This window comes from Dermacentor albipictus, chromosome 9, assembly GCF_038994185.2.
Source record: "Dermacentor albipictus isolate Rhodes 1998 colony chromosome 9, USDA_Dalb.pri_finalv2, whole genome shotgun sequence".
NCBI classification, from domain to species: Eukaryota; Metazoa; Arthropoda; class Arachnida; order Ixodida; family Ixodidae; genus Dermacentor; species Dermacentor albipictus.
In genome coordinates this window covers 26,504,864-26,530,703 of record NC_091829.1, presented here as the reverse complement: position 1 = coordinate 26,530,703, position 25,840 = coordinate 26,504,864, and the positions used below count along the sequence as shown (strand labels likewise).

The window sequence follows — 25,840 nt, the reverse complement described above, 5'->3', positions numbered from 1 at the left end:
ATCTGACAGCTGAGTTTTCGAGAGAGCTTCTCGAGATTATATACGGGATGTTTTTCATGCTGGCTCTAGTTGAAACTCAAACTGGCATCACGGCATGCGTTCAATAATTACTTCCTTTATTCCCTGTGTCGCAGCTGTCCTTCCGGCCTGTGCGGATGGCTGGCGTTGCAATTACGCAGTTGCCAACGACAAATGCACGTCGGTCTGTCGCTGCCCTTTTGGAATGCACGCCATAGAAGGCATATGGAGGTGCAGTGACTCCTCGGGTGCGTCCCAACGTTGCAACCGCACTTACGCAGTACGCCATGTCATAACACGCAAAAAAAAAAGTCACATGTGGATCAACGAAGGTATCGCGAAGTGCCACGCAATCTTGTAAAACAAAAGGGCTTGAGAGTGTCTTCCTAAACACCAACGTATACCGGCTTCAATGCATGTAAATAATGGAAAACAGCCGTTATCTGTACATACATTAATGCTGTTAACCATGAAAGAATATGGAGCTTATTGTTTATCTATCATTCATAACTTCTCTTCAATTATAAACAGTCAATTTATACTATGCGTTCCTTGACTTCATTTTGCTTGGCTTCAAATAACCGTTGTTAAAAATCTATCCACTCGCTTCCCTTGATTCTTGTCGCTTACGCTCGCACGTTGCATCATTAAAGGGACACTAAAGTGAAAAATCATTTCTTCTGCATCAGTAAATTACCGTTCTACAACACCAAGAACACCACTCTTACGACGATAAGACGTTTGGTAAGCCAGAAAAAGAGCAAGAACGAAATACGGGTGGCGACGCCTACTTGAGTTCCCGCACCTGGGGGCTGTGACGTCGTGGATTTTGATGGCGTCTTCTAGAGCCTACTAATTATATACAGCGGTACAGATTGACTATATTGTGTTCTAAAGGAATCAAATGTTAAACATGGTAATTTTCGAGAACCTTTATTCAGCCAACGCGGCACAAATGCGAAAACATACTTTGGAATCCCTGACGTCACGCCGACGTACCGGCGCTGGGGTTTCGGCGCGAAATTCAAATACTGATGCTTGGACCTTCGTTTTCTCATCTAATAATCAAACTATTTTTTTGAAATGACTGCCTGCAGGGTTCTGAAACGATGCTTCATTAGTTTAAACTGATTTATTGTTTCGCTTTAGTGTCCCTTTAAACGTTTCTTTAACGGCACTGTCATTGATGTAGACCGTGAGCTTTGTTTCGTTCCAGGACCTTCCAAAGTTGAGCTTGAAGTCCTGGATGAATTCGGGAGTCATTACGAAGACGGAGACCGCGTTCTGGTGGTGTCGCGCGACACCTTAATCCTGCGTTATCGCTACGGAGTGAGCTCGGACGCAACATTGCTGGAACAGGTAATGCTTCTGGGGGGGAGGGGGTTGGGGTGGTCGGGGCGACTGGCTTGGTCAGTGCACTCCGTTTCGTGCATAGCGGGTAACGCTACGAAGGCCCGAGAGGCTGCTCTTACTGATCGCATTCGCGATGAAAAAGTTGTACGTCCCATATAGACGCAAAATGTAGGTATGCGCCATCTAACTACTAGTAACTACTACTACTACTACTAGTAACTACTAGTAACTACCAGTACGAGTAAGCTACTACTAAAGCCTCTGGCCCATAGACGTACTTGTGACCGTGTTGTTCTGCTACATAAAATTGCTCATGGGAAAACTTATGTCAATGCACCTATTGTTTTCACTAACCCTTCTTCTCGGCCCACCAGAAGTCATCATCTTAACATTGTTCCTTTGAATGGAACGATTGATTGTTTTAGGTTTTCCTTTTTTCCGCATGCAATTGTTATTTGGAATGGCCTTGAGGGGTCCTTGCGCGAGTTACCAAGTGATGTATTTGCCAACCTATTACCTAATTATGTTCATTAATCAACTAGCTATTCCTGATATTGTTTTTTTCTATTGTTTGTTTTCTTTTTGCCACTCAAACGTAGTCTTCAATTGATTGACATATGTATGTACTCACTCCTGCAATATCTTGCTATGCAAGATGGCAGTATATGTAAATAAAATAAAAAGAAATAACTATATGTAACGTTAAGCTTCACACTGTTGGGTCGCACGGTACGACGTAATTATTATGCAGAAGGCATCGCACATCTTAGCCTATTTACCACGAATCGAGCGGAGTAACACATTTTGTGCCACCATAGGCCACGGTTGAGCGCGTGTTCTCGCGACGAAGCCATATTACGTCGCATATTGGGGGCACGAAGGGGCACAAATATTACGGAATTCGCCGTAGCCTTGCGTCCCCAAATTGTGTTTCTCCTAAATGAAATGGTCTTTTCTTTTTTCGCATAAAGCGTCGTACAAAACAAGTGCACCGCGAAACTCGCGGAGTAAGACATCAGTGACAGCACTACTTGCTTTGTTTCGACGGCGCCACCGCCCGCGTTTCCGTACAGTTATGCAGCGATCGTTGAGATTACGCATAGCACGCAGTGTCGCGACGAATGCTCTCGCAAAGCCCGCGCAGTGTCGCCCGCGCGTCTAACGTCGACGTAGGTCTCCGGGGAGGAGCCGTGGAGGCGCACCGTGTCGTTGTCGTCCAAGTCCGCCGTCCAGCGTCACGAGGGGAGTCTCGTCCTGTGGGAGGTCACCCGACCGCTGGCAGTGTTCGTGCAGGTGACTCTGCACAGCCGGCCGCCCCTGACCAAGTCTGTGATGCTCAATCTCGTCGTGGTCCGTGAGTGGCGTTGTTCTGAAAGCATTGTGCCTTGGGTGTACATCTTTCTTTTTTTTTTTTGAAGGGGTAGCGCAATATGACGAAGACAGAAGGCAGGAACCACACGGGGCAGCGCTGAACTCTCAACTAACTTTATTCGAAGGCATACACAAACTTTTCTACACAATCTATAGCGACGTGATCTCCCATCGATGGTGTCATTATCAGTGCGCAGGCAAAAACGCATCCATCCCTCTACAGAAGATCCCTTGGGTGTAGCGGTTTCACACTTCGGCAGAAAACGTGTCATAAGTCAGTTCTCTCCCAAGTCCGTGATAGGGAAGCAGGTAGCGTTTCGTAGGTGCGCTGGACAAACGTTCGCCTGCGTTCTGATTTCAGGAAGCAAGTTTAATATGTTAAGTCACTTATGTCTTAATCTTGAATACTGGACTCTGTTGTTCATATACGCGCTCCGTAAAAAAGTCTTACGTCAGTGCGGCAGTTCTGCTTTTTGGTGCAAAGTCAGGTTAAATAACATTCACGTTTGTATTTCCTAGATATTGAAACATGGACATGGTGAACAGCAGCGTTGTCGTAGTCCTGTCCATGTTACATGTGGTGGCGCACTTTGAATTAGTACTTGTACTAGTACTCTAGTACTTGTCAGATACGAACCTACTTGGACCTGTTCCTTTCTTATAGTCTATTATATACAGACATCATGTTCAGTTGTTAATACAACCTACCATTCAAGTACCGGCGTTTCTAGGCACAGTTTACAAAGTTTAAGAAGACGACAACCGAAACTTCCATGTCGCTGTACAAGGCTGAAGTTCGCAACCAAAAGATGCCACGGCACACGCCGAGGCGATCTTGTGAGCCTTTCTCCCCTGACGCAGCACGCCTCGCTGTCGGCATGCCTTGCCATGAGGACGGCGACTGCCGGGGCGTCAACGGGCTCTGCATGGAACGGCAGTGCCAGTGCTCGTTTGCACTCGACGCCAACGGCACCTGCATTGTTGTCGGTGAGGGAAAAAAACGCCTTTCCCTGAAGCGCGCGTTCACCGGATGACGCTATCGTTGTTTATAGATACATAGTATACGCATACGTCATTCAAGGATACTCCGCGACTTCCGGTTTACGGCGGCGCCATGTTGGGAAACCTATAGGCCTATGCGCGCGCCTGTTGATAAGGTTCCCCAAGATGGCGGAAGGTACGGAAGCAGACGACAGCAGCGGATGTGACATCACGTGCATACTTTGTTTAGGGAGATATTTTACAGACCAGTACAAGAGCTTCTTTCGGGAGCAGAATAATCGGTAGAATTTCGGCAAAAGTTACTATACTCGCGGAAAGCTTTCTGCGGCTTTGGAGGGTAAGCTACGAGCGCGCGGCTGCTGCGCATGTGTTACTGCGCCAAGTAGTCCGGCAGCGCTTGGCAATGCTTTTGGTGACTCGGAACAGACGCTGAATCGACGCAGCTTTCACGTGCGACGGTTTCGCGTTTGCCGAGATGTGGAAGGGAGAAGCCGCAAAATAAGTAAACTTTTACGTTCAGGGGTGTGTGTTGTCTTATTTGACTGTCGCTAATAGGGTGTTTGTTTTCTCTTCCCCAGCTTAAGCTGACGTGGATGAAAACGCGGGACTCTTTTCAGAAGCGCTCTCACTTGTGCGCGCTATGCCTCCGTAGCTTTCCCTTCATAGCCACAGAAAGTTTTCCGCGAGTTTAGAGGGAACTTTTGCTTCGCTATTGTTTGGCTGCAATGGGAATGGCTGCTTGTGGCGTCAAACTTTGTTGTGACGTTACTTTCAGCGGCTTGGTTTGATACACTATCAAGCACTCATAGTTCACTAAAGAAATTATACCAATTAGGCTCTCTTCAATCAGGTAATAAATGCGAATTGCTCGGGCAATGTAGTGATGTCAATAGTAAATGGCGAAATCAAAAGTGTATTTCGAAAAACGCTTTTTCGAGCGTCAGCTTTTATGTGTGTCCTACAGAACAACAGCTATGTATGGTCGACAAAAGAAATGAAATTGATTTTATTGGATTCCTTGAATCGTACACAAGCCACTATGCTCTATATTGAGAAATGTGCGTAACAGTCCATTCGCAAATAATTTGGAAACGGGCATAAAATTTGAACCCTAATGATGGGGACGAAAATGTACCCCACATTCGAAGTAAGAACTAGATTGATCTGCATGTTTTTCGCGTCATAAATAGAATGAACACTTTCAAGAACGATCGGTCTTAGAACTAATACCTTTCTTTTTTTTTTAAAGGAACACTAAAGAGAAACAATAAATTAGTTCACACTGAGAGCGCGTATGCTTTCAAAACTCAATTTTTGTTAATTTCGCGGTGAAGGATTGATTATTAGAACATAAAATAAACCTCAAAAGGGTCATTTTTCTTTTCAATTTAGCACTGAAAGCTAAGTGCTCGTACGTCAGCGTGACGTCACAGATTTCAAAGTACTTTTACATGCTTGTATAGCTGTGGCACAGAAAAAGTTCCCGAAACTTGCTAAATTTAGTCTTTGGCTCTTTTAGAGTGCGATGTGTAGGCGTCCATCTTGACCGATATAAAATTGTCTAAACCGAAGCAGACGCCGTCAGAATCTATGACGTCACAGCGAGTTGGTGTCGGGACTTCAAGGCGTCGTCACTATTTGTCTTTTTGCATCTTGCGTGTTTTCTCGATTGCCAGGCGGGCACTCACCGCAAGAGTAGATATTGTTGTATTGTAGAAGCGTAATTTACTACGCTCAAATAAGTTTTCTCTTTAGCTTTGTTTTTTAACTGCGTGTTCGTTGGTGAACAATATTTAAATGGATCATTCGCGTTTGTAGACGTTGTTAGGGAGTGCTCGGGCATATTCACCCTAAGGCTCGAGCGGCGGCTCTACTTTCGCCCAGGTTGTGGGAAAAACGACGACTGCGCAAGGAATCCCGGAACCATATGCGTGGATTCTACTTGCCGTTGTCCCACGGGAAGCGACTTGAGAAACGGCAGATGCTGGCACCGCGGTAAATTCAGTAACGTGCTGTTATTAGTAATATTCGTTAGCACGATCACTAACGGGCGTTTGCATCGCGCTTTCTTTCAGTTTTTTTTTTTGCCTCGTCTCTGATGATAATATGCAGCTGAAAAAAAAAAGATCTGGGCCTGAATTCACAAAGACGTGTTTCGCTAGAATTGTTCGTAGGAGAAAGCTTCAGCCAATAATCTTGCTGGATTTATTAGCGAAGGCTGCAAACCACTCGCAGAGAACACTCACGAAAGAACAGCTTTGTGAATTCGGCACCTGGTTCTTACACTTCACTTACTGACTGTAATGATATAGCATCACGAGTTCCTGTTATTCGATGATTATCGACAGCCACATAGCTTCTCTGTCATCTGTGAGTTTATGCAATTATGATCTACTTCTGCTTTCTGTAGTGTGGCTTTCTTCGGGCTTACGACGCCACATGTGAATTAAGATACAATAGCATCGGTGGTTTTTATTGAGATATCCATTACGTAACGTACAATGGAAGCGCGTTTGTGCCGCCGCCTCCGCCGTGCTGTGCACGGTGCGACAGCGCATCGCGGTCAGCGCGGTCTGTGTTGCAGGTCACTCGATCTGCTGTGGATGCCTTGGCGAGCCGGCATCCAGTGTCGTGCATGAGCGTAGCATCAAATTAAAGATGCAGTGTATAGGGTTCCGCATCGCCAACGCATCATCGCTATGCTGTGGCGCCTTCAGCTATAGGGTGGAAATAAAAACACCCTCGACGTTCGGTGCCTCCGCCTTGGAGCGTCAAAACACACAGCTGGGGAGGTACTCTGTTAGAGTCCACCTAGTCGACTCTCTAGTTCAGCCCCCGCTGATTGGATGCAGCTGCACGAGAGAGGAGGAGACGAGTGGCCCTAGCCAATCAGCAGTGGCCTAAATGGACAGTCCGCTAGGTGGACTCTTACAGAATACCCCCCCCCCCCCCCCCCCGCCCTGACCTTAGTAATAACGACGAAACATCTCTAATACGCACTTTTTCCTCAGCAGGTGTTGGAACTAAGCGATAGGCGCGATTTCACCATTGATTTGTTACTGTAACGACGGAGCGTGAGTAACCATGGCCAATTCGCATAGAAACGGGTAGTGCGGGCTGATGTCGGTACTATCATGTTAGACAAGCAGGGTAACCTGCCGCGCTAGTCGCTCGTATATGCCTACGCGCAGTGTTTATATTACTTATCACTCGACGCTAAAACCCTCGAACGGAGAAGTTTAACTAGTATTAACAGTATTAACCTGAACGGAACACTGGCTTACTGGAGACGGCAACTGCAGTCACAACAGTCACAACGCTGGCAGCCGCATCGCGTGACGCCCTGTCGAACCACAACACTTTAGACGCGTTCTCATGTTGCGTGGGCGTTGTTGTCACGGAAAAGCAAGGAAAGCTGCGTGTTAATGAAGACGTTGCTGCCGAAAATATGCACTATAGCAGCTAAGTAGAACATACGTACCTTGGCTACAGCAACGATACCTGGTTGCTCTCTCTGGTTAAACTCTGCACCACCAGACGGCGTCACCAATCCAACCGCTCGCGTTTACGTCTCCATTAGGCCGGTGTTCAAGCTAAAACTACCTGTGTATACTCGATTGCAAAAGCAGGGCTGCGATGTTATTTAGCGCTAAGCGAAAAAATAACGTCCTCTATAACTCGCGTGCTCGTTCGTCTTCTGCTTGCAGCTTGCAAGAGTCACTTCCAGTGCTCTCATGAGCGTCGGCACACGGTCTGTTTCCGTAGCTCCTGCCAGTGTGCGCACGGCTTTCGAGACGTTGACGGGACCTGCATGCCCATAGGTGAGTGCGCAGTAGCTGCTTCCCGCTCGCGTTTTGTCTCAAGCCACTTCATCCATTTGGATGGAGACTTCGGGCGAGATAACGAAACCGCGAAACATTCGCTCCTGATTAAGACACGCCCGTTACTACCTTAACAGCCGTATCAGGCTGGAGACTTAAGTGAGGCCTACTTGGAATGATCTCAGCGTTCAGGTGGTTCCTATTGAGGAATAATTGAGAAACGGGCAAGCATAGGGAATCGGGCAAGCCAGCAGAATGTCGACATCTGGCCACTCTTTATGAACGTTCACCTTACGCGATAACGTAATAACGTGAACTCGGTGTCGCGCTAATTTGATTTGAAATTTGATTTGCATTATGTAAACTGGATACAGCACAAGCTGAGAACTAGTAAGCTTAGGTCATTTCATGAACACTACCCTGTTCATGAAAACGCGAGGGACGTCTCATAAATTAAAGATCCTGAGTGACAACCAGTGCAACGGCACGTAGTTTCTTTTTATCCGTATGCGCATAAGGTGGTCAAGTGCGTATTACGGTGCCAAGCATTGCAGCCGTAGGTAGACGAGAACACGCACCCATGTACAATGCCGAACATGTCTTGCGCAGGCATTTTTTCAAGTAATGCTCCCCATTTATTATTATTATTATTATTATTATTATTATTATTATTATTATTATTCAACCTTTCTACGCTTTCAGAGTGCTCTCACGACGTCGAGTGTCGGGATCCCTTGATGCGCTGCCGAAACGCATCGTGCGAATGCTCCGAACGATACGTCGACAACGGGGAACGCTGCACGCCAGGTGAGTTGCTTTCAGACAAGGCGTGTGGAGCCACAGCCAAGGTGTGAGCGTGAATTCATCAACTGCGTGCATAGCCGAAAAGGGAAAGCGTATGCCCGGAACCTACCTTTCGACAAGGGTACTTGCGTACTATTCGCATGCAATTCAAACGCGAACTATCCGGAAACTGTGGGTTCTAGCGATTCCAAGTTCACCTGCATTTGTAAATTTATGACGGGGGCGTAACTGAGACTCCAATACGCGCACTTAGGACTACTACTTGCCTAGAAGCCCCGGTTACAAAGCGATTAGATTTCTATCTAATTACGCGTTACGGGCATTCTGACACAATTTTTTTTTTGTTGGCGTTTAAGTTTGCGCTGATAGTCCGTCCTGGGAGCAGTTGTAGCTTTCGGCCTGTCAAAGACGAACCTCCTTGTCGAAACGCTGGTTCCAGCCCGAGACATTCGTTGTTCGATCACTCATCGTATGTCGGGAACTTGCGTAACGCTCATGCACCTGAGCTGCTTCTACGATATTTCGCGAATGCTGCGTCGAGTTATAAAAGAATAAGTTATGGTGTCGAAAATATCCTAAAGCTCTTCTGACGATTCTCTTCTTATGATTCACGCCGAGGAACGTGATGGTACCTGCAACGCCATCTTGTGGCAGCGCGAGGTGCCGTAAAAGCCAGCGAGTAGTCGTTTCGAGCAACTTTGTCAGGAAAAGCCCCTTAAACAGGCTCGATCTCAAAGAGCAAGATTATTGAAAAAGTCGCTGATCGTTACTGAACTTGTTGCTCGTCAAAACCTACTGTGGTAATTCATTAAAACTTCTTTCTGGGCGAGTTGGTGCGTACTTGATTTGAATATTGTAACAGTGCTAACACATGCATCCACAAAGTAACAAGGATGAGACACAAGCGCTGACTGTCAACTAAATTTTATTGACAGAAGACGGGTACCTTGTATAAGGGGAAAGGCAGAAGTGAAGGGGAAGGGAGCGATACGATCGGGGAAAAAAAGAACTCCTGTGGTAAGTCTGCTGGTGCTCGTGAGCTTCTTGTAATTGTAAACGATCGTTAATATAAAGTGTGTATGTAGCATACAATAAGTCATGTGCTCAGAAAAAAAAAAGAGAAAGAAGAGGTAGAAAGGCAGCAGAACTGATAGTTGGGCGAGTTGGTACGAATTCGTAGTAAAATATTTTTACTGTGTCCCCCTTCACTGTGTCCTTGTCAATTGTGCGCGCAAAAATATTTTACTATGAAGAAAGGCACTTAGGTGGCTCCTAATTGCCAGTGGATTTGCACATTAAACATTTTGGCGACTTCGACTAAATTTTGCACGTGATCACTCCTGGCATGAACAGCGGTCAGTGGTGACAGATACGTGGTTAAAATAAGGCTTGACATCATGGGCATCGCACCAAGAACATTGGTATGCTCAAGATTCAAGCAGTTGCTTGCGTGTTAACGCCATTTCGCAGTTTTCCTGCACTCTGCTGTGGACTGCATTTACTGTTCCTCTGGATTTTACGATTTAACATTCCAGAGGTTTCTCTTGACGTTTCACCTTATTGAATTTATTTATCATACTGCGTATTATTAGGCACAGTTTATTTCGTAATATCGTTTCCTTAATGCGGAACTGCAGATTTGTTTCTTCTATATCTTTTTTCAGAGGGGAGGGGGCGATTTTGAGTGATATTTATAACATAATTGATGGAACGCTATCAAAATATCTCTACAGTTCGTGCACTTCAATCTGACATTTAAATGCAACAATCGCACTTTTAGTTAGAACTTCTAAACAGAACTTTTTACTGAAAAATGAAAATGAAAAAATGAAAATGAAATGAAAAAAGAATGGAAGAAATTGAAAAAAAAATTTGATGCCGATAAAAACACTATCTCTGTTCCCGTGCATCGAGATATGTGCAGCTTGAGACCAAAGTTTACCCTTGGCTCCTTTAGGTTTCTCCCAGATATCGGCCAGTTTCTGTATCGTATATTATTGAGCGCACCATCTTCTTCAAGCGACATCCTTCCAAAGGTGTCCAGTTGATACACGGAGTTTTTATTTTTTTCTTAGCGTACGCGGTACAACTTAACTACTCCTGCTTACACCCGCAGGGCACAAGCAGTGCGACGGGCTCAAGAACTGCCCAGAATCGAAGGCACTCTGCACCGCTGGAAACTGCTCCTGCCCCGAGGGATTTGCTCCGGCTGGCAACAGATGTGTCCGAGGTGGGACCGTCTCGCTAAAGACGATTTCCTGCAGTTCTGTACACGCGTTTAGAATCAAAGCTTTTACGAGATCCCTTGAAAGCCAGACAAAGGCGGCTTACGTCGCGCACGACCGTGATTTCTGCGTTGCGTCTCAAAGTCGAAATCAATACGGCTATGTGTCTCTCAGGGGGAGCTGCTTGCGCGTAACGTAAAGCGGTGCCCAAAGGAAAAACAAGTGTTTTGATTTTTTTTTGTTACTAGAGTGTTGTAGTTTACCGGAGTCGGGGACGGCGCTAACAAAATCGGGTAGCAACACCGTTTTGACGCTTTTTCTAACCGTTACGCACTTGAAGCGTTCTTGTTAGCGTTCTTGTTAAATGGCTGTTTTCGTCGCACGAGAAAAAAAATCGAGAAATGCAAAACAAGTTCGCGTTAACGAACATGTTCCTGACAGCACTTCTTTTACGACACTAGTTACAACGTGGTAGGTCGCTGCAACTGAAGCCGTCTGCGTTTTTTATGGTTGTATTCTCCACCGCGAGATGGCAGCACCAACTTGACTGTTGACGCCTACCTCTCGGGTAACCGGGTGTTGCGTAAACTGCAACATTTTTGCTAATGACAAAAAAGATCTAGTTACCGACATGATTTCAATTAAACATTTAAAGTGTTTTACGCCTTGTTTAGCTTGTGAATTTTCCTTGAGGCATATACTCATATGCCTGGCTCTTGTCACGTTCCCTGACACGTTTGTTTTAAAGCCAATCAAAAAGTTGACTTGCGATTTCGCTGCTTCTAGTGGACAAGTTGTGAACGCTGAACACTGTGGCATTGAGTATGGGCGTGCTCTACACTTCACCGAGCGTTCGTAACTGGGGAATCCCTTGTGGCGGTCGGCCCACCTTTGCATTGGGGCAGTCTTTAAAGTCGCGTAGGCTAGCACCTTTAAAGTGAAAGAAATGGTTTTCCTCTGACAACGCTTTCTTCTTTTGGCCACTCTGAGGAATTGCGCTTTCTTTTACTTCCCCTCCGAATTATAGAACTGAGTAGAAACTGCATTCTCATCATAAAACATGCGTGCATGTTTGTCAGCGAAAACACAAGGAAACAAAGCGCACGCAGTATAGTGTATAGATAACTGGAAGATTAGTACAAAAGTTTCGTGTTGCGCATCCTTATTTCGTTAGAATAGAGCGCTATCTGCTGTGCACTATGCAAAGTGGTCCGAGCTCAAAGTGCACACTGGATTGACTGGCTCATCCTCTATATGAGTGGCTTTCCTCACCGCGATGCATAAATTGCAGCGATGGGAATGCGGCCACAATTGCTCCATATCTGCTACATTCCGTTGAAGCTGCACGCAAGCACGCTACAAATGAGAGAAACTGCTCGAAATGCGGCGCCAGGACAAGCCGCGCCGCGCAATCTCAGCGGTCATGGCGAAAGAGCAGTTAACGTGTGGTTGTGGGCTCGTCGCCGCCTCATACGAAGAGTGCCGACGCAATTCCTGCAATCAATAAAGCTAAAGGGTCACTCAAGCCAATGCAATCCAGTGCACGGTAGCACGTGTTCGCGGTCACCCGTTTGGAAACTCCACGAGCCGTATTGTCGGGTTGCGCATAGTTTGCGACGAAGTTCGGTCGGGATTAGCAGGAGTGCGCGCGCTCAGCCCACCGCACGTTTTTGGCGTGCCCCGCATTCGAACTTCGCATATACCGGCGTGCTAGCCTTGGTGGGAGACGGGCTCCTGATGTGAGGACGCGGACTTCGCAAGTTTAGCAGGGCAGCTGTGTCGTGGAGCACTCGGAAAACAAATTATACGCCATTGCATGTTGTAAATTACCAAATGGCGGGTAATTGCAAATTACCCGCCATCGCCATTGCATTGCGAATTGGTAGCTCGGTCACATTACTATAGCTACACATCTTTAGGCCTAAAACAATATTGCTCGAATGATTAGCGTGCATGTGTGCTACGTGACTGTATCGTCGTAAGTCTTTTTTTTTGTGCCTGTGAGTGGCTTGCTTAACGAGTAATAGCGTCCGGCTGACAACAATTTAGAATCATCATTACTAAGTGCTACAAAAATCTGCTCCACATCGTTATTTTTCCAACGACAAAATCTGCTTCAAAACTCTCTCAGCCATGCGCGTACAACTGGCATTGTGCGGATGCTTGGCACAAAACACTACATTCTTCTTTTTTTTCGAAGCTAAAGGACCGCTAACTAGGTTTGGGCTTACCAAAGAACGATCGAATCTCGGGATTTTCTGTTTATTTGCGCCACGGTTTATGCGAACAACATATACGCTTGTGTAATTAGCCAACAAAGTGAAGTCGTAATTCAGCGCCTGTGCGTACTTCGTCTTCGTTACGTCCGCGTCTTTCGTCTTGCTTTATCACGCCTTATCAGGTTAGCTTCGTCCAGAATTCGCCCGATTGCTGTTCCAAATTAAAGATTCAGTGAAATTCCGGGGTTTTATACGCTTAACCCACGTTCGGATTGTGAGGCGCCCAGTAGTGGGGTACTCCGGATGCCATTTGACCTCCTGGGGTTCTTTGAAGCACGCATAAAATGAAAGCACGCGATCGTTTATTTGCATTTCCATGGAAATGCGGATGCCTCGAACCGGATCCAACCAGCGATCTTGAACTCAGCAGCGCAAGCTATGGCCACTGGACTGTACGGCGCGTAATTCTGGCTTCGACATATTGCATGTACTCGAGAGAAAGCCACATACTAGATAAAATTCAAACAGAAGCCCTTTTCTCGAAGGAGCCGCCTCTGGAATTCCGCCCTTTGAAAGAAGAATGGAGGCAAGAAGTAACGGAAGTGAGAGTCGTGACGTAAAAATCACGTGGACCCTCGACTCCCGCTTTTAGAGGTGGCAGTAGAGGAGGCGCGGGCGCTGGTGCAGACAACGAGATAGCGCGTCGGTCGCGGTGCGGATGTCTCACCTCCTTGCATTGTGGCCACGAAACATTTCGTTTGTATATTTCTCGGCTACTACTGAACCAGCTTCAGGAATTCTTCCAGTTTAATATACCCCGGGAACTAGTGGCGAGGTGCTTCACAACGACTGAAATGTGTAACAGCAACAACAACGACGACGATTACTACGAAAATAAGTAAATAAATAAGTAAATAAATGTTTTAATAAGTAAATAATATACGGGTAGAGACGAGGGGGCCCTTAATTTGCGACTTGACAACACTTTTGCACATTAAGATACTTAGGCCGGGGTTGCAGTGTAGTCTTATTGATTCCTAATATCTTGGCGCGGTGTCAAGAAAACCAGACAATGCAGAAGTTCACAGGAACATGGACTTGAAGTGACCCAACAGAGGTCGAACAAAGGAATGTCTCTGCAGCCAGCGTTTCGGCGAGTGGATTTGACCCTGCCGTGAGGAAGGCACATCCCATCGTCGTAACGTTGATACTGCCGAATCATTCCTGGTACGATCATTGAGGGAGACACAAGAAGACACATTGGACACACATGGCACCGTGCTTGCGTACTGGCAGTTTCCTGCGCGATAGCTTGCCTTGTCTAGGGCAGGAACAGAAATATCGCTTGGATTGGTTCTTCCCAGGTCTATAGGTGTAGCGGGCAGTAGAGAGAGAGAGAGGAGGAAGGAAAAGCAGGGAGGTTAACCAGACTGAGTCCAGTTTGCTACCCTACACGTGGAGAGGGGGATGGGAAATGAAACAGAGAGAGAAAACATGAGTCTATCGCACTTTCACATGCACAAAGTTAGGTGCAGGATGTCTATAGTCGGGCATTCAACTCTGTTGCCTTCGGGTAGTGAAGAACGGCGCAGTAGGAACACGTTTTCCTGTAGACCTGCTTTCCTTCCACATTCATTGTCTAAGCTTCTGTCTAGCGTGGTTTCTATCGTAAATAAATGTTATCCGCAGTGTCTGCCGGCCCCAAGAAGTGCCTGACCAGCGACGACTGCAAGTGGAGCGAGCTGTGCGTCAACCGTCCTTGCGTGTGCCGTCGGGAGCCGTTCTCGTTGTCCGGCGTATGCCTGGAATGTGAGTGAGACGATACGCTGTATCGCGTTTGCTTTTCCGAGCGCTGCCCGCGTCAGACAGAAAGCGGCCGCACGTCAACAAGGCGGAGGAAGATACATCGGAAGGGTGTAGGGATGCCAACTTGACACACAACCACCTTGCTTCCCGACGCAGGGTAAAAAAAGGGGTTTAAGGGGTGGAAAAGTTGGAAAGGAGATGGTAGCATCAGGAAGTGTAAGCGCATCGGGCTGCCCGTCACGCCTACACTCGGTCACTGCGCGGTCAGTAGATTTGGTAAAGTGAAGTAACGCCCGCGTGGCTTTTGTCAGCCTGCGTGTGACAGATGGGCCCGTGGTCCAAAAATAGTCTTTTTTCTCGGAAAGCGATCTACGGTGCGGCCCGTTTAACGCCAGTCGCCGCGTTTAACGTTACATCAATTGGAAAATAAGTGTTTATGTATGTATGTGTGTGTGTGTGTGTGTGTGTGTGTGTGTGTGTGTGTGTGTGTGTGTGTGTGTGTGTTTCCTTCTGAGTAGCTTGAGTCGCACATGGATGTGTCTGCCATTGCAATAAGAGGCCTGTAAGCGTTCGACTCAGGCTACCAGTGCGCGATCGCGCGGAACGCGTGTTTTCAGTCTTATACTTGGGGTGAAAATATAGCGTGAAATGCGATTTTGCTTCCTTCGAAGAAAACGAGGCAGGATAAAAGTCTGCGATGTGATTTTAAACGTGGTCCCGATACCTTGTTGCGTGATAGCAACGCATCAATGTAATACCGACAACTGCACTATTGAATGCACTATTTCAGAAGTCTCTAACTGCGAGAGGAAAAAAAAAAAGCATTAATGCTTATATAAAGCTCTATACATATACATACGCATTCGTCCTTGTTGTAATGAGTGTCTGACTTCACTGCTATCGTAAATGTATTTCATCACCTCATCCGCTGCGGTAATTTATTTCCTATCCCAATGCGGCAAAATTCGTATGTTAGTGAGCAGTATGGAAGACTTCGATAAGAATTACTTTCTGCGTGCGCGGTTCTGGTGGACCTGCAACGTGTTCTCACGGCCTGCAGCCGCTTCTTATGTAATGCAGTCGGTCTCTAATAGCCGCTTCAAAGTGTTGTTTTCACTGGCTTTACTTAACGAAAAATAACAAAAACATAGACCTTTCGCCACCTATGCGGGTGGCATCGATGGCAACGATGCCATCCGCATAGGTGGCGAAACGTCTATGTTTTTGTTATTTTTCGTTAAGTGAAGCCAGTGAAAACAACACTTTGAAGCATGAGCTCCCCTGGCTTTTGGAACATTTTCTCTAATAGCCGCGTTAAACTTGCAGTATGGCTTCGACCTCGAGATTTGAGACCTGTACGGCCCATGAAGAACCACTGCCTCCGCGTTCCATTCAACAAATGCTCTTCAAGCGTTTCCTGTAGCTACGTATCGTATTAAGGCATTCCGAATAGCTTTATTCTGCGTATATTAAGCTTTTGTTGTTCAATGCACATACCCTTTGATCCTGCACCCAATGCCTGGAGCCAGGAGTAGCAAGCTCCCGCTTGTGAGCGAGACTAACATCTTAATTTCCTCGTCAGTATCTCGTTGCAGCTATTATCTGGGAATCAGTTCTGCGGAACATAGCAGGATGGAGGAATAATCACCAAAGGAAAAATCTGTCTTTCAAATCGACAGTAGCCAAACATAGAAAACAAACATCGTATCGGATTCACAGAATATACCGCTTTAAAAAAAAGAAAGTTCGTCCTGGTGCAGAGACAGGACCCGGGTCCAACGCCTTTCCAGGGTGGTCGCTCTACTTTCTGAACTGCGGCCATGGCGCGATAGTTAAAGAATCGACAACTCTATGCACTGGGACAAAGGATACTTTGAAATCACTCCTGCGGAAGCCCGCAAAGTGGAGGAAGAATCATGGTCAGTTCGTCCATCAGTTCGTCCCAGGATCATATTTTTTTTTTCAGTTGCAAAGCGTTTTTTTTTGTTTTCTGAGAAACTTCCGAGGGTTTCCTTTGTAGCTGCGGCTACTGTCTGGTGGACGGCATTTTTTTTTTTTTCGTAACTGCCATCCTTTTCTCTCTCGACCGTATTCAAAGTGCGCAGTTCCGTAGCAGCGCGAGTTATGTTAGCCTACCGCTAGGTATGTCAGAGAACCGTCCGACAGCTGCGGGTCATCGCGCACAATGTTGCTTGCCTTTCCGCGTCAGCCGACCGGGAGTCGGGCAGCTACGGTCTGAGCACCACCGGCTCCCACAAGCTCTTTGTGGCCGCGGCAAGCATCGGCATTTTCGTCGTGACGGCGGCCGCGCTCGTGCTGTTCTTCGCTTCGCTCTCGAAGAAGGACGGCGTCGAGATGGAGTCCATCGCCGGTCCGGACCTCGGTGGAGACCCACCCGTCAGCGAGGAGTGGTGAGCGGATACCGATGGGACCCAAATCATAAAGGGATAGACGCTTTAGAGAAAACACTAAAGCGGTTTGTAAAGTGTTGTTTTGAGACGGTAATTTCCGCGGTAATAGGTTCATTATGGGGAGATTACATAAAGTAATAGTAATGATCCACGCGTAAAATTAATAATGAAGTTCAGTCTTTCATATTTTTCTTTCTTTAATTTCGCTCTGAAACCACTTCGCCATTACGTCGGTCGGACGTTACCGATTTCAAAGTATGTTTTCGTGGTTGAGCCATTGTGACCTTGTAGAATGACCTGAAACCTGCTAAATTCACTTATATCCCCCTGTAACATACAATATCAAAATATACAAAATATATAGAAAGGTGATAAAATATCAACTGCGCCTAACCAGCCGCCGTCAGAAACCGTGACGTCGCAGCTTACTAGGTCGGGAACTTGAAGGTAACGTCTCCGGATGGCTTTCACTTCTGCGTCTTTTCCTGGATTATGAAACCTCTTCTTACATTAAACGCTGCCTTTTTAGTATAACTCTTTTTGTTCGTCTTTAGTGTTCTTTTAAACTCGTGCACAAAGACTCGCACGAACTCGCTCACTGTGCGACTGATATATGCCGAGTTTTAACAAGTTATCTCGCACACAAATTCAAGGGCGAACATATTGGCACCTAGGCTTGCTTGCGCCCCCTCTGTGCGTGAGGAAGGGGTCCAAGCCCAGGGCGAACGTTTCGCCAACTGGAGTTAGCTTCCTCAGTGTTTGGTAGCCTGACGAAGCCTTCTTCGTCAGGCTACCAAAAAAGCGCATTGGTCCTCCAATATTGCCGAACTTTCAAGGCATTGGTTGGTTCGTGGTAGCTTTTAATCTCGCCCTCGTCACGATCGGAACTCGCCGCCCACTCTCCTTTCTACTCTCCGGCATAACCTCGGAGTGCTCGGCGGCTAGCATTTACCGCTTGCCTATCACGTGGTGAAAGCCCATTTTTTCAGTAGCCATATTTAAATATATATCTATTTTCTTTTTTGGCACTGGGCATCGTGATTGTCACGTGGCTCTTCCTCCCAGTGTTTTTCTTTTTTGCTTTCTCCGTGGTGCGTGCGTCGCGTGAGTTCGTTGTTTTTTTCCCTCTCTTTCATAGCACTTTGCTACACAAGTTCGCCATGTTTGCTTAGAACAGTCGAAAGACGACGTGTCTCCAATTGAGGCTTCGGATTGCTCTGGCGAACGGCCGAACGTTCGGCACGGGCATGCATTCCCTGGGTCCAATGTAGAGGGGGCTCGCGCATCTTTACAATTGAATTCGGAGGGTGGTAGTAACTGGAAGAATGATCTGCGCGTAAAGTAGAAATGTTTATCTACGTTATTCATAAAATATTTACGTAACGGTGGCTAAAAGTGCCGTTGCTGTTATACATTGGTTCTAAACTAGGTGTCACCACCGTGCGGGCATGTTTGTGGATGCGTGCGAAGTTACATTCCCGCTATTGGCTCTCTATAGTATGAGCTCTCTAGTATGAGTAACAGCACGAGCTCGTACTCAAAATCCAAAATCGTATTCGCAGTAATCGTCAGTTTTTTCCTGACGTAATCTAAGACAAAGCGGTGGCAGGTTCCGAGCTGCGGAGCTCTTTGGCCGTCTCACGTCGCAATGTGCCAGTCACAGTTTATTCGTTCTAGCGTCTGTGACGTGACTATCATTTATTCGGTTAGTGCGACGAATCATCGCTCCTCGTTGCCCGAACTCACGAGGTCGGTACGGTGGCTGCGATTTGCGCTCTCGCAGGGGCTCGGAGAACCAGCACATGGACGCCACCATCGAAGATCCTCCAGATACGTTCAGCATCACTCCGACGGAGAGCCAGCTCAGCTTCAAAGATAATGTTATTGTGCATACGACGTAGCAGTTTACCAAATATATTGAATTTCGTGAGTCGTCAAATGGGATCCATTGAGAGGGTACGGGGACTGCGAAGGAGTGTTCCCATTCACATCTGTTCAATGAGCAATTTGCAAACCCGTTTGTGTGTGTGTGTGTGTGTGTGTGTGTTGTGTGTGTGCGTGTGTGTGTGTGTGTGTCTGAGCGCCTCCCATAAATTTTCCATCAAAAACGATAGGCGATAAGAAGCGGTCTTAAGATAGCTGAGTAATCGTATTTGAATAAATGCTGGCCCTGTAATAAAACAGTATTGTTGTCAGCTTTTAAGTATGGATAGTTTGGCGACCAAAGTACTGCGGCTGTTTTCAGAATATTAGCTAGTGAGAACTAAGCGATACAAGAACAATAGGCGTAAAAAAATTCAAGCACATATGCTACGCACGGTATACGGATAATCGAAACGTTTTGCACCCATAACGTCGCGAACACTTGAACACGATTAAACGAATTGCCCAATGCGGGAAAGCACAGACACGTCTGTGGGTGTTCGAACGAAAAACAAGGTGTCCAACCGAAAGGTATACCGATTCTGTTTAGGTTCGGGTTCAACGTGCTCCGAATTTGCTCTCGTTCAGTAACGGTGCCCAGAGAGAGAGAGAGAGATATATATAGAGAGAGAAACGTTTATTTCTGAACTAGCGATAGAGAGAAATAGCTCTCTCATCGGAGAATTCGAAATTTATAACGGTTCACGGACTGGTTTGGTACTGCGAACTTTGGCTTGCCTTATTGGCGACATGCTGCACCCACTTGGGTGCTTGGTGCATGCGCAGGCATTTTTTTCATGAGGTGGAAGAAATGGGCTCCCCTGGTATGGTAGGAGACAGCGATCGACATTTTTGCATAAATATCAGTGAAGTATGGTGCTCTACAGCTTGTTACAGTTACATTATTTCACACGTGTGCACTAGATGTAATACAGTGCGTTCACATCTGGTGCACTATGACAATTAAAGTAACGAAAAACAGGAACAGGACGTCACCTGATGCGCGTAGTAGAGCGCAGTGCTCGTTAAAAGAGCTAAGGGCCAGTACTACAGCACCGCGATAGGTTTTGAAGGAATACGATCATGGGGAAATAGGTCAAATAAGAAATTGATTTCTGTCTGAATTAATTCATGGGCTGCCTAAGACGAGACACGCTCGTGTGTTTGTTCAGGAACTAGATCGTCCGCTCAACTGCGGTCCTGCTAAATCAGAATGAATGGGATGAGTCTCCAGGTGCACCACTCGTTCTCATTGTAGATGCAACAATTATTGTTCCTTTGGTATTCAAACTAAACGAATATTCGACAATAGTGAATTGAATAGCGAATTATCGAATCGAGTACGAATCGAATAGCATAGGCTATTCGATTCGTATTGAATATTTGAAATATTCGCACGCTCCTATGCTCATATATATATATATATATATATATATATATATATATATATATATATATATATATATATATATATATATATATATATATATATATATATGCCACACAATGCTACACAATGCCCCATGAGGCATTGTGTAGCACTGCTTACTGTAACCACTGCTTACTCTGTAACCACCCTTACACAATGCCCCATGGGGGCATTGTGTAAGGGGGGTTACAGAGTAAGCAGCCTTCTAATGTGGTACACAAAAGATACACCTCAATACAGGCCTCATCAACAATACTACCAAGATTAAAACATGAAACAGGAAAAACTGAAGTAATGAAAGGCCACAAAGGTACACTTAAGGGAATAACATGAGTAAAACGTAACGTAAGGCATTAATACTAGAAAGTAAAATACACAAAAGATGAACATATCAGGGAGTACAATTCTTGTAGTGATATTCAGGGAAAAAGACGCAAAAAAGCAATAGTATATACAGGGCATACAAGTGAACACACGACGGAGCATAAAATAGCAATTCACAAGAGCGAGATAGCAATGCATAAAAAAAATATATATCACAGCATGTTCGAAGCAGATTGCAAAGTGTACGAAAAAAGATAAAGTGATTTATAAGTGCTATTATGAAAAATGCTCGTGTAGGAAATGACGAAAATTTTTTTTGATCTGACTCGGAAGCAATGTGCTCAGGCAGATTGTTCCACAAGCGAATGGTCGTAGGGAGTGCGGAAAAGTTAAAAGCATGTGTCGTACCGTACATGCGCGCAAAACTTAAGTGGTTATTTAATCGACGAGACGTGTTCGAGGCGGTCTGGATATGTAGTGTGGATTGTGTGGCATTATAAACATATTTGTGAAACAAGGATAACAGAGCGATATTACGGCGAAGAACTAAAGGCTGTATGGAATGATCGACTTTCATTTGCGTTACGCTGGAGTGATGGCTATAATTGCGTGAAATGAAACGGGCAGCTCGGTTCTGGACTGATTCAAGCATGTCGATTAAGTATGTAGAATGTGGGGACCAAATGGATGATGCATACTCGAGCTGTGGACGAACAAATGTCTGATAGGCCAATTTGCGGATGTTGGAAGGTGAATTACCCAGATTACGACGTAGGTAACTTAGTGTCCTTGAAGATTTTGCGCAAACGGCTGCAATATGGTCTGTCCAGAAGAGGTTTTCGGTTAGGTGAACACCCAAATATTTATACGATACGGTATGTAACAATTCTTTATTATTGACGTTGTATAAAAAATGTGAGTTGTCACGCTTACGACCAATATATATATATATATATATATATATATATATATATATATATATATATATATATATATATATATATATATATATATATATATATATGTGGCAAAAATCATCCACCGGACTGTGAGACGAAGTAACAAAGGAAGCCCTTTGTTTCCTTTCTTATATATTTATATATAGTCTTTGTGTGTGGTTGTTGTGCTACGCACGTGGAAACACATACACACTCAAATACGTAAAAATGAGAAATAAACGCTGTTTGTCCAGAACTCCTAGCAAGTTGAAACCATGGCAGTAAGTCAAGGCGTGATGGTCGTTTCCGAGTACAAGGAATCTGAGTGGTCAAAATGGCTTTAAAGCGAGATCATCGAACACGGAGCCAGACCACTCTAGAAAATGACTGTCCGTCGTGGGAAACAAATCGAAGCACATTAGCGTGCTTTCAAAAGAAAAAAATGCAATCTTAATCACCGTGTTTCTGCTGCGCCACATCTCAGCGTCTTGGTCACCGACCCGAAATTTTGTAATCTCGAACGCACGTTTCAATTCATTACTGGATTGCGAACGTGCTTTGGTGAAGCTATAACTCTTGATACATTAAGCCCGCTGCACATAGGTACTGCACCTCTCAACAAAACAAAATGGTCCGCACTTTCATCTTCTAATGCGCTCGTATTTCGCCTTCTTCGTTCTGTAATACTGCAGTCTTACTTTTTGTTTTATTGCTGAGGTTGCCATATAGTCTTCGTTGAAGGCGCGCTTGACCGTGTTTCGCAACGCAGCAATATCCAGGATGCCATCTAGCTGTTCGCAATTTTCTCCTGCATTTTTCAACTTCGGTCATTCCTTCTGCGACCGGGATATAGACGTTTGCTGCTTGGTAAATGCAGCGATGACGAATGCTTTATTGTTGCCTCCATCCGGTAACCCCCCGGCATTAGACTTCTCATGTGTGACTTCTCTCTCTCTCTCTCTCTCTCTCTCTCTCTCTATCTCTCTCTCTCTCTCTCTCTCTCTCTCTCGCTCTCTTTCTTTCTCTCTTTTTCTAAGTGCACTAACGTAATTTCGGGAATACAATGACTTGAAGGGATAAACCATGGACTGATTAGCATCATTTCACTTTAATTTACTTTTAAAGTCATGTATTGTACAACGCACCATGTTCTTGTTATCTAAGACTATCTTATTTGATGATCTGCTATCTTCTCTTACTTTATATAATTTCTGTTCAGGTTCAGCTTCACTAATATCATGCATGTACAACGAAGCTGGGCAGCATACGTGCGACGATTTCCAGCTGTCTTGTGTCTGGTTTCCGGGCCTCATGTCAAACTGCAGACCGCAGGCTTCAGTCCTAAAAAAATAATTCCAAGATCGTTTACGAAAAACAAACATGAACTTAATTCACATGAAAATGAATGCGACAGTCAGGGACGATAAACATTAAGAAGATCTCCGTTTTGTTCGGTAAGTGAACTCAATTTCAGACGTACGGGTTCTTCAAGACGGCACACCAAAATATTAGTAAAAGCGCATGATTCCATTCCGTCCACGGCACAGCAGATGCGACCGTGGTGGAACGAAATCGAATTCCTGGTATCTTATTCTTCTATAGACTTTTGCAACGAGAGCTTCTGTGGGGGGAGGGGGAGGGAGGGAGGGAGGGAGGGAGGGAGGGAGGGGGCAGGGTGGTCGCCGCAGGGCGCTTTGAACTGTTGCCATAACGATACTTAAATATAAGCAAACATCCATATTGAGAGGTTTGGTGGCTCGTCATCGCAGATGTCGTTCCAGTATACACCTACTTTAACCCCGGACTCAGAGCTACACTGATCGCGTCATACTTGGCAGTGCCATTTTCCTTGCTCTGCGATAACGAACCATGCGTCAGCTCATTCCACTGATGGCTATTGGGTTCAGGTATTGGGCGCTGGTGCATGTTATATTTTGTTTTCTTCTTTCAGTGTACTTCGCTATCTGCGTTAATATTATCTACAGTCATAGAGAATATTGCCGCAGGCTTGGTTGACTTCGCGAAAAAGTTTCCGCTGACACTCTGCTGAATCTTTCCATCGAATAGACGAGGTGCTCCTAACACCCATCCATCGAGCCGCTCCAACCATTTCGACCTTATCATCATTGCATTACCTCAAGGAACGAATTGCGGGTATATACAATGGCACCGTCGATGTGAGTTTTCTGATAGTGTGATTTGGCGGTGTGGCAATGCCAGGATGCAAAATCAGCGGCAGTTCGTTGAACGTGTCTAGTATGCACATGTAGGGACATTTGTTGCGTCGTTGTGTCTGCCATTAATCTATCTAGTTTGGTAATCATAAGCTGTTACTTGTGCGTGCGTGCGAATTCATAATTACCTTAAAGGCCAACTTGAACAAGATTTTACTTCCGTTACATTCCTTATAAATTAGTCGTACGTACCACTAAAGCAACATTGGCAAAGCTGCATTGCTGATAATTATCTAATTTTCATATTGACAGCCTAATAGTACTTAAGCAGACGATGTATGCACCTCGCAGTTGGACAAGGGGGGGTCGAGCGAGGTGACATTGTGCCAGCGCGTCGTCTCCGAGATGTTTCAGCCCACGGCTGTATCTCGGAGTCTCGGAGGTCATACTGAAGAGCCACGCGTTCTTATTCATGCGTCACTTCCGACGCGCGGTAATGGCGGCCGTTTTTTCACTTCCGGTGTCAGAAACGCCTGCTTCACGGTGGTCTATTTCTGCAAGGTTTCTTGACGCGCCCACTCGTATTTCGAACCTAATATTTTGTATGGAGGTTTTTCTGTTGGTTGTTTCTTTTTTAGACCATGCAGTATTTTTAAGCCACCTGTGGCAGGTAGCGTTATAGTAGTCCTAGAGCAAGCTTACTCGAAGTGTCGGACTTTACGCGCACGATAAATGAAAATACATAATCGACTATTTCGCAAAAAAATCAATGATTAATTTTTAAGTTAATTAAGTTACGGCACATACTGAAATTAACGAATTGTAGCCGCTGAGTATGCAGGGTATAACCACTTGACACGACTTAAGGATCACACTTGTTTCGAGATATGCGGCATGATACTTGCGCTGAAATTTTGCTTTTGTTCCACCTAGTTTTTGTTTGTTCGTTTGTTAACGAACAGCCGCTCTACGCATTGAAGCACTGAAGTAACCGGAACACCCATGTATTTTGTCGCACACTTTGGTAATGCAATATATCGAAATTGGTGCCATCCTGAATATTCGTTCCGAGTGGGTACGCCTTGAGAACTCGCCGGCTACAATTCCTAAATTGCAATATGTGCAGGAACGTAATTGATGAGAAATTTAATTAGTCGAATATGCATTTTTATTTATTGTGCAAGTAATGTCCTCCACTTTGAGTAATCAACCCAACTCAATCCAACTAGAAATATGCTATTATATATGTCACAGTTGATTAAAAAAGACAAAAAAAATTCTGTACGGTCTAATAAACACCCGCTACATCACACCGCGTCTACATGGTTCTACTACAAAAACACGTGGTATATCCACACTATCGGAAACTAGGCGTCTTGGCCGAAAATGTCGCTGCAGTTGGCCTATAGTAAGGAGCATAAAAGGAAGGAATTGAACATGTGCCCGCTGGAGGTGTTCGTTGATGCGTCCAGAAGGTTGTCTTGCTGAAATTGTACGTCATGGCACTTGTTGGTGCGACGTCTTGACAAATCGTAGTGCAGAAACACACACAAAAGTTGAAAGGAAGACAACAGTGTTACGGAGGCTTTTAGTTGTCTTTTTCTGTCCGTCTGAATGTGTCCCACTGCTATGCCAATTGTCATGCTGCGTTGATAGGTGTTAGAATCGCGGTTCTTTATTCTTATTTTTCTTTAGTTTTCTACGTGAAGTATGCTCTGCCTAGTGTTGAGGTCTCTCCGAATGTTTCCCTTCTTTATTGCTTTTCTTTTGATTTGTAGTTTCTTGTTGTGGTTTTGATTTCCTTGTGTGGCAAATCCCCTTCGTGGGTATGAGTCATATACTGAAACAACAGCGAGGACATAGCCCCGCAGATGAGGTGTTGAAATTTAGTGATCTTAACTTGTTTATCTTCTCTCATCATGCATCTTGCATTTGTATTAACGTTTGTTAATTTATAACACGTAAACTAAGAAAACGCAATGAAGAATTGGGAAACGCAATTCGGCACGTAATGAGCGCGAA

At 45.3% G+C, this 25,840-nt stretch overlaps 1 protein-coding gene across 6 annotated transcripts in view; it reads left to right on the top strand.

Moving 5' to 3' along the window:
• LOC135901907 (uncharacterized) overlaps window positions 1–25,840 on the top strand; it is a 368,968-nt gene that overhangs the window by 131,335 nt on the left and 211,793 nt on the right. For 3 of the 6 annotated variants that reach the window (XM_065431728.2, XM_065431725.2, XM_070525171.1), the window contains exons 4-12: window positions 135–266; window positions 1,235–1,377; window positions 2,545–2,725; window positions 3,604–3,729; window positions 5,629–5,739; window positions 7,452–7,565; window positions 8,268–8,372; window positions 10,486–10,599; window positions 14,503–14,622. In XM_065431728.2, the coding sequence (XP_065287800.1) occupies window positions 135–266; window positions 1,235–1,377; window positions 2,545–2,725; window positions 3,604–3,729; window positions 5,629–5,739; window positions 7,452–7,565; window positions 8,268–8,372; window positions 10,486–10,599; window positions 14,503–14,622 (1,146 nt within the window). Of the gene's footprint in view, window positions 1–134; window positions 267–1,234; window positions 1,378–2,544; window positions 2,726–3,603; window positions 3,730–5,628; window positions 5,740–7,451; window positions 7,566–8,267; window positions 8,373–10,485; window positions 10,600–14,502; window positions 14,623–16,828; window positions 17,031–18,813; window positions 18,964–25,840 lie in introns of those variants that run through there. The other 3 variants (XM_065431723.2, XM_065431724.1, XM_065431726.2) reach the window with 2 other exon arrangements.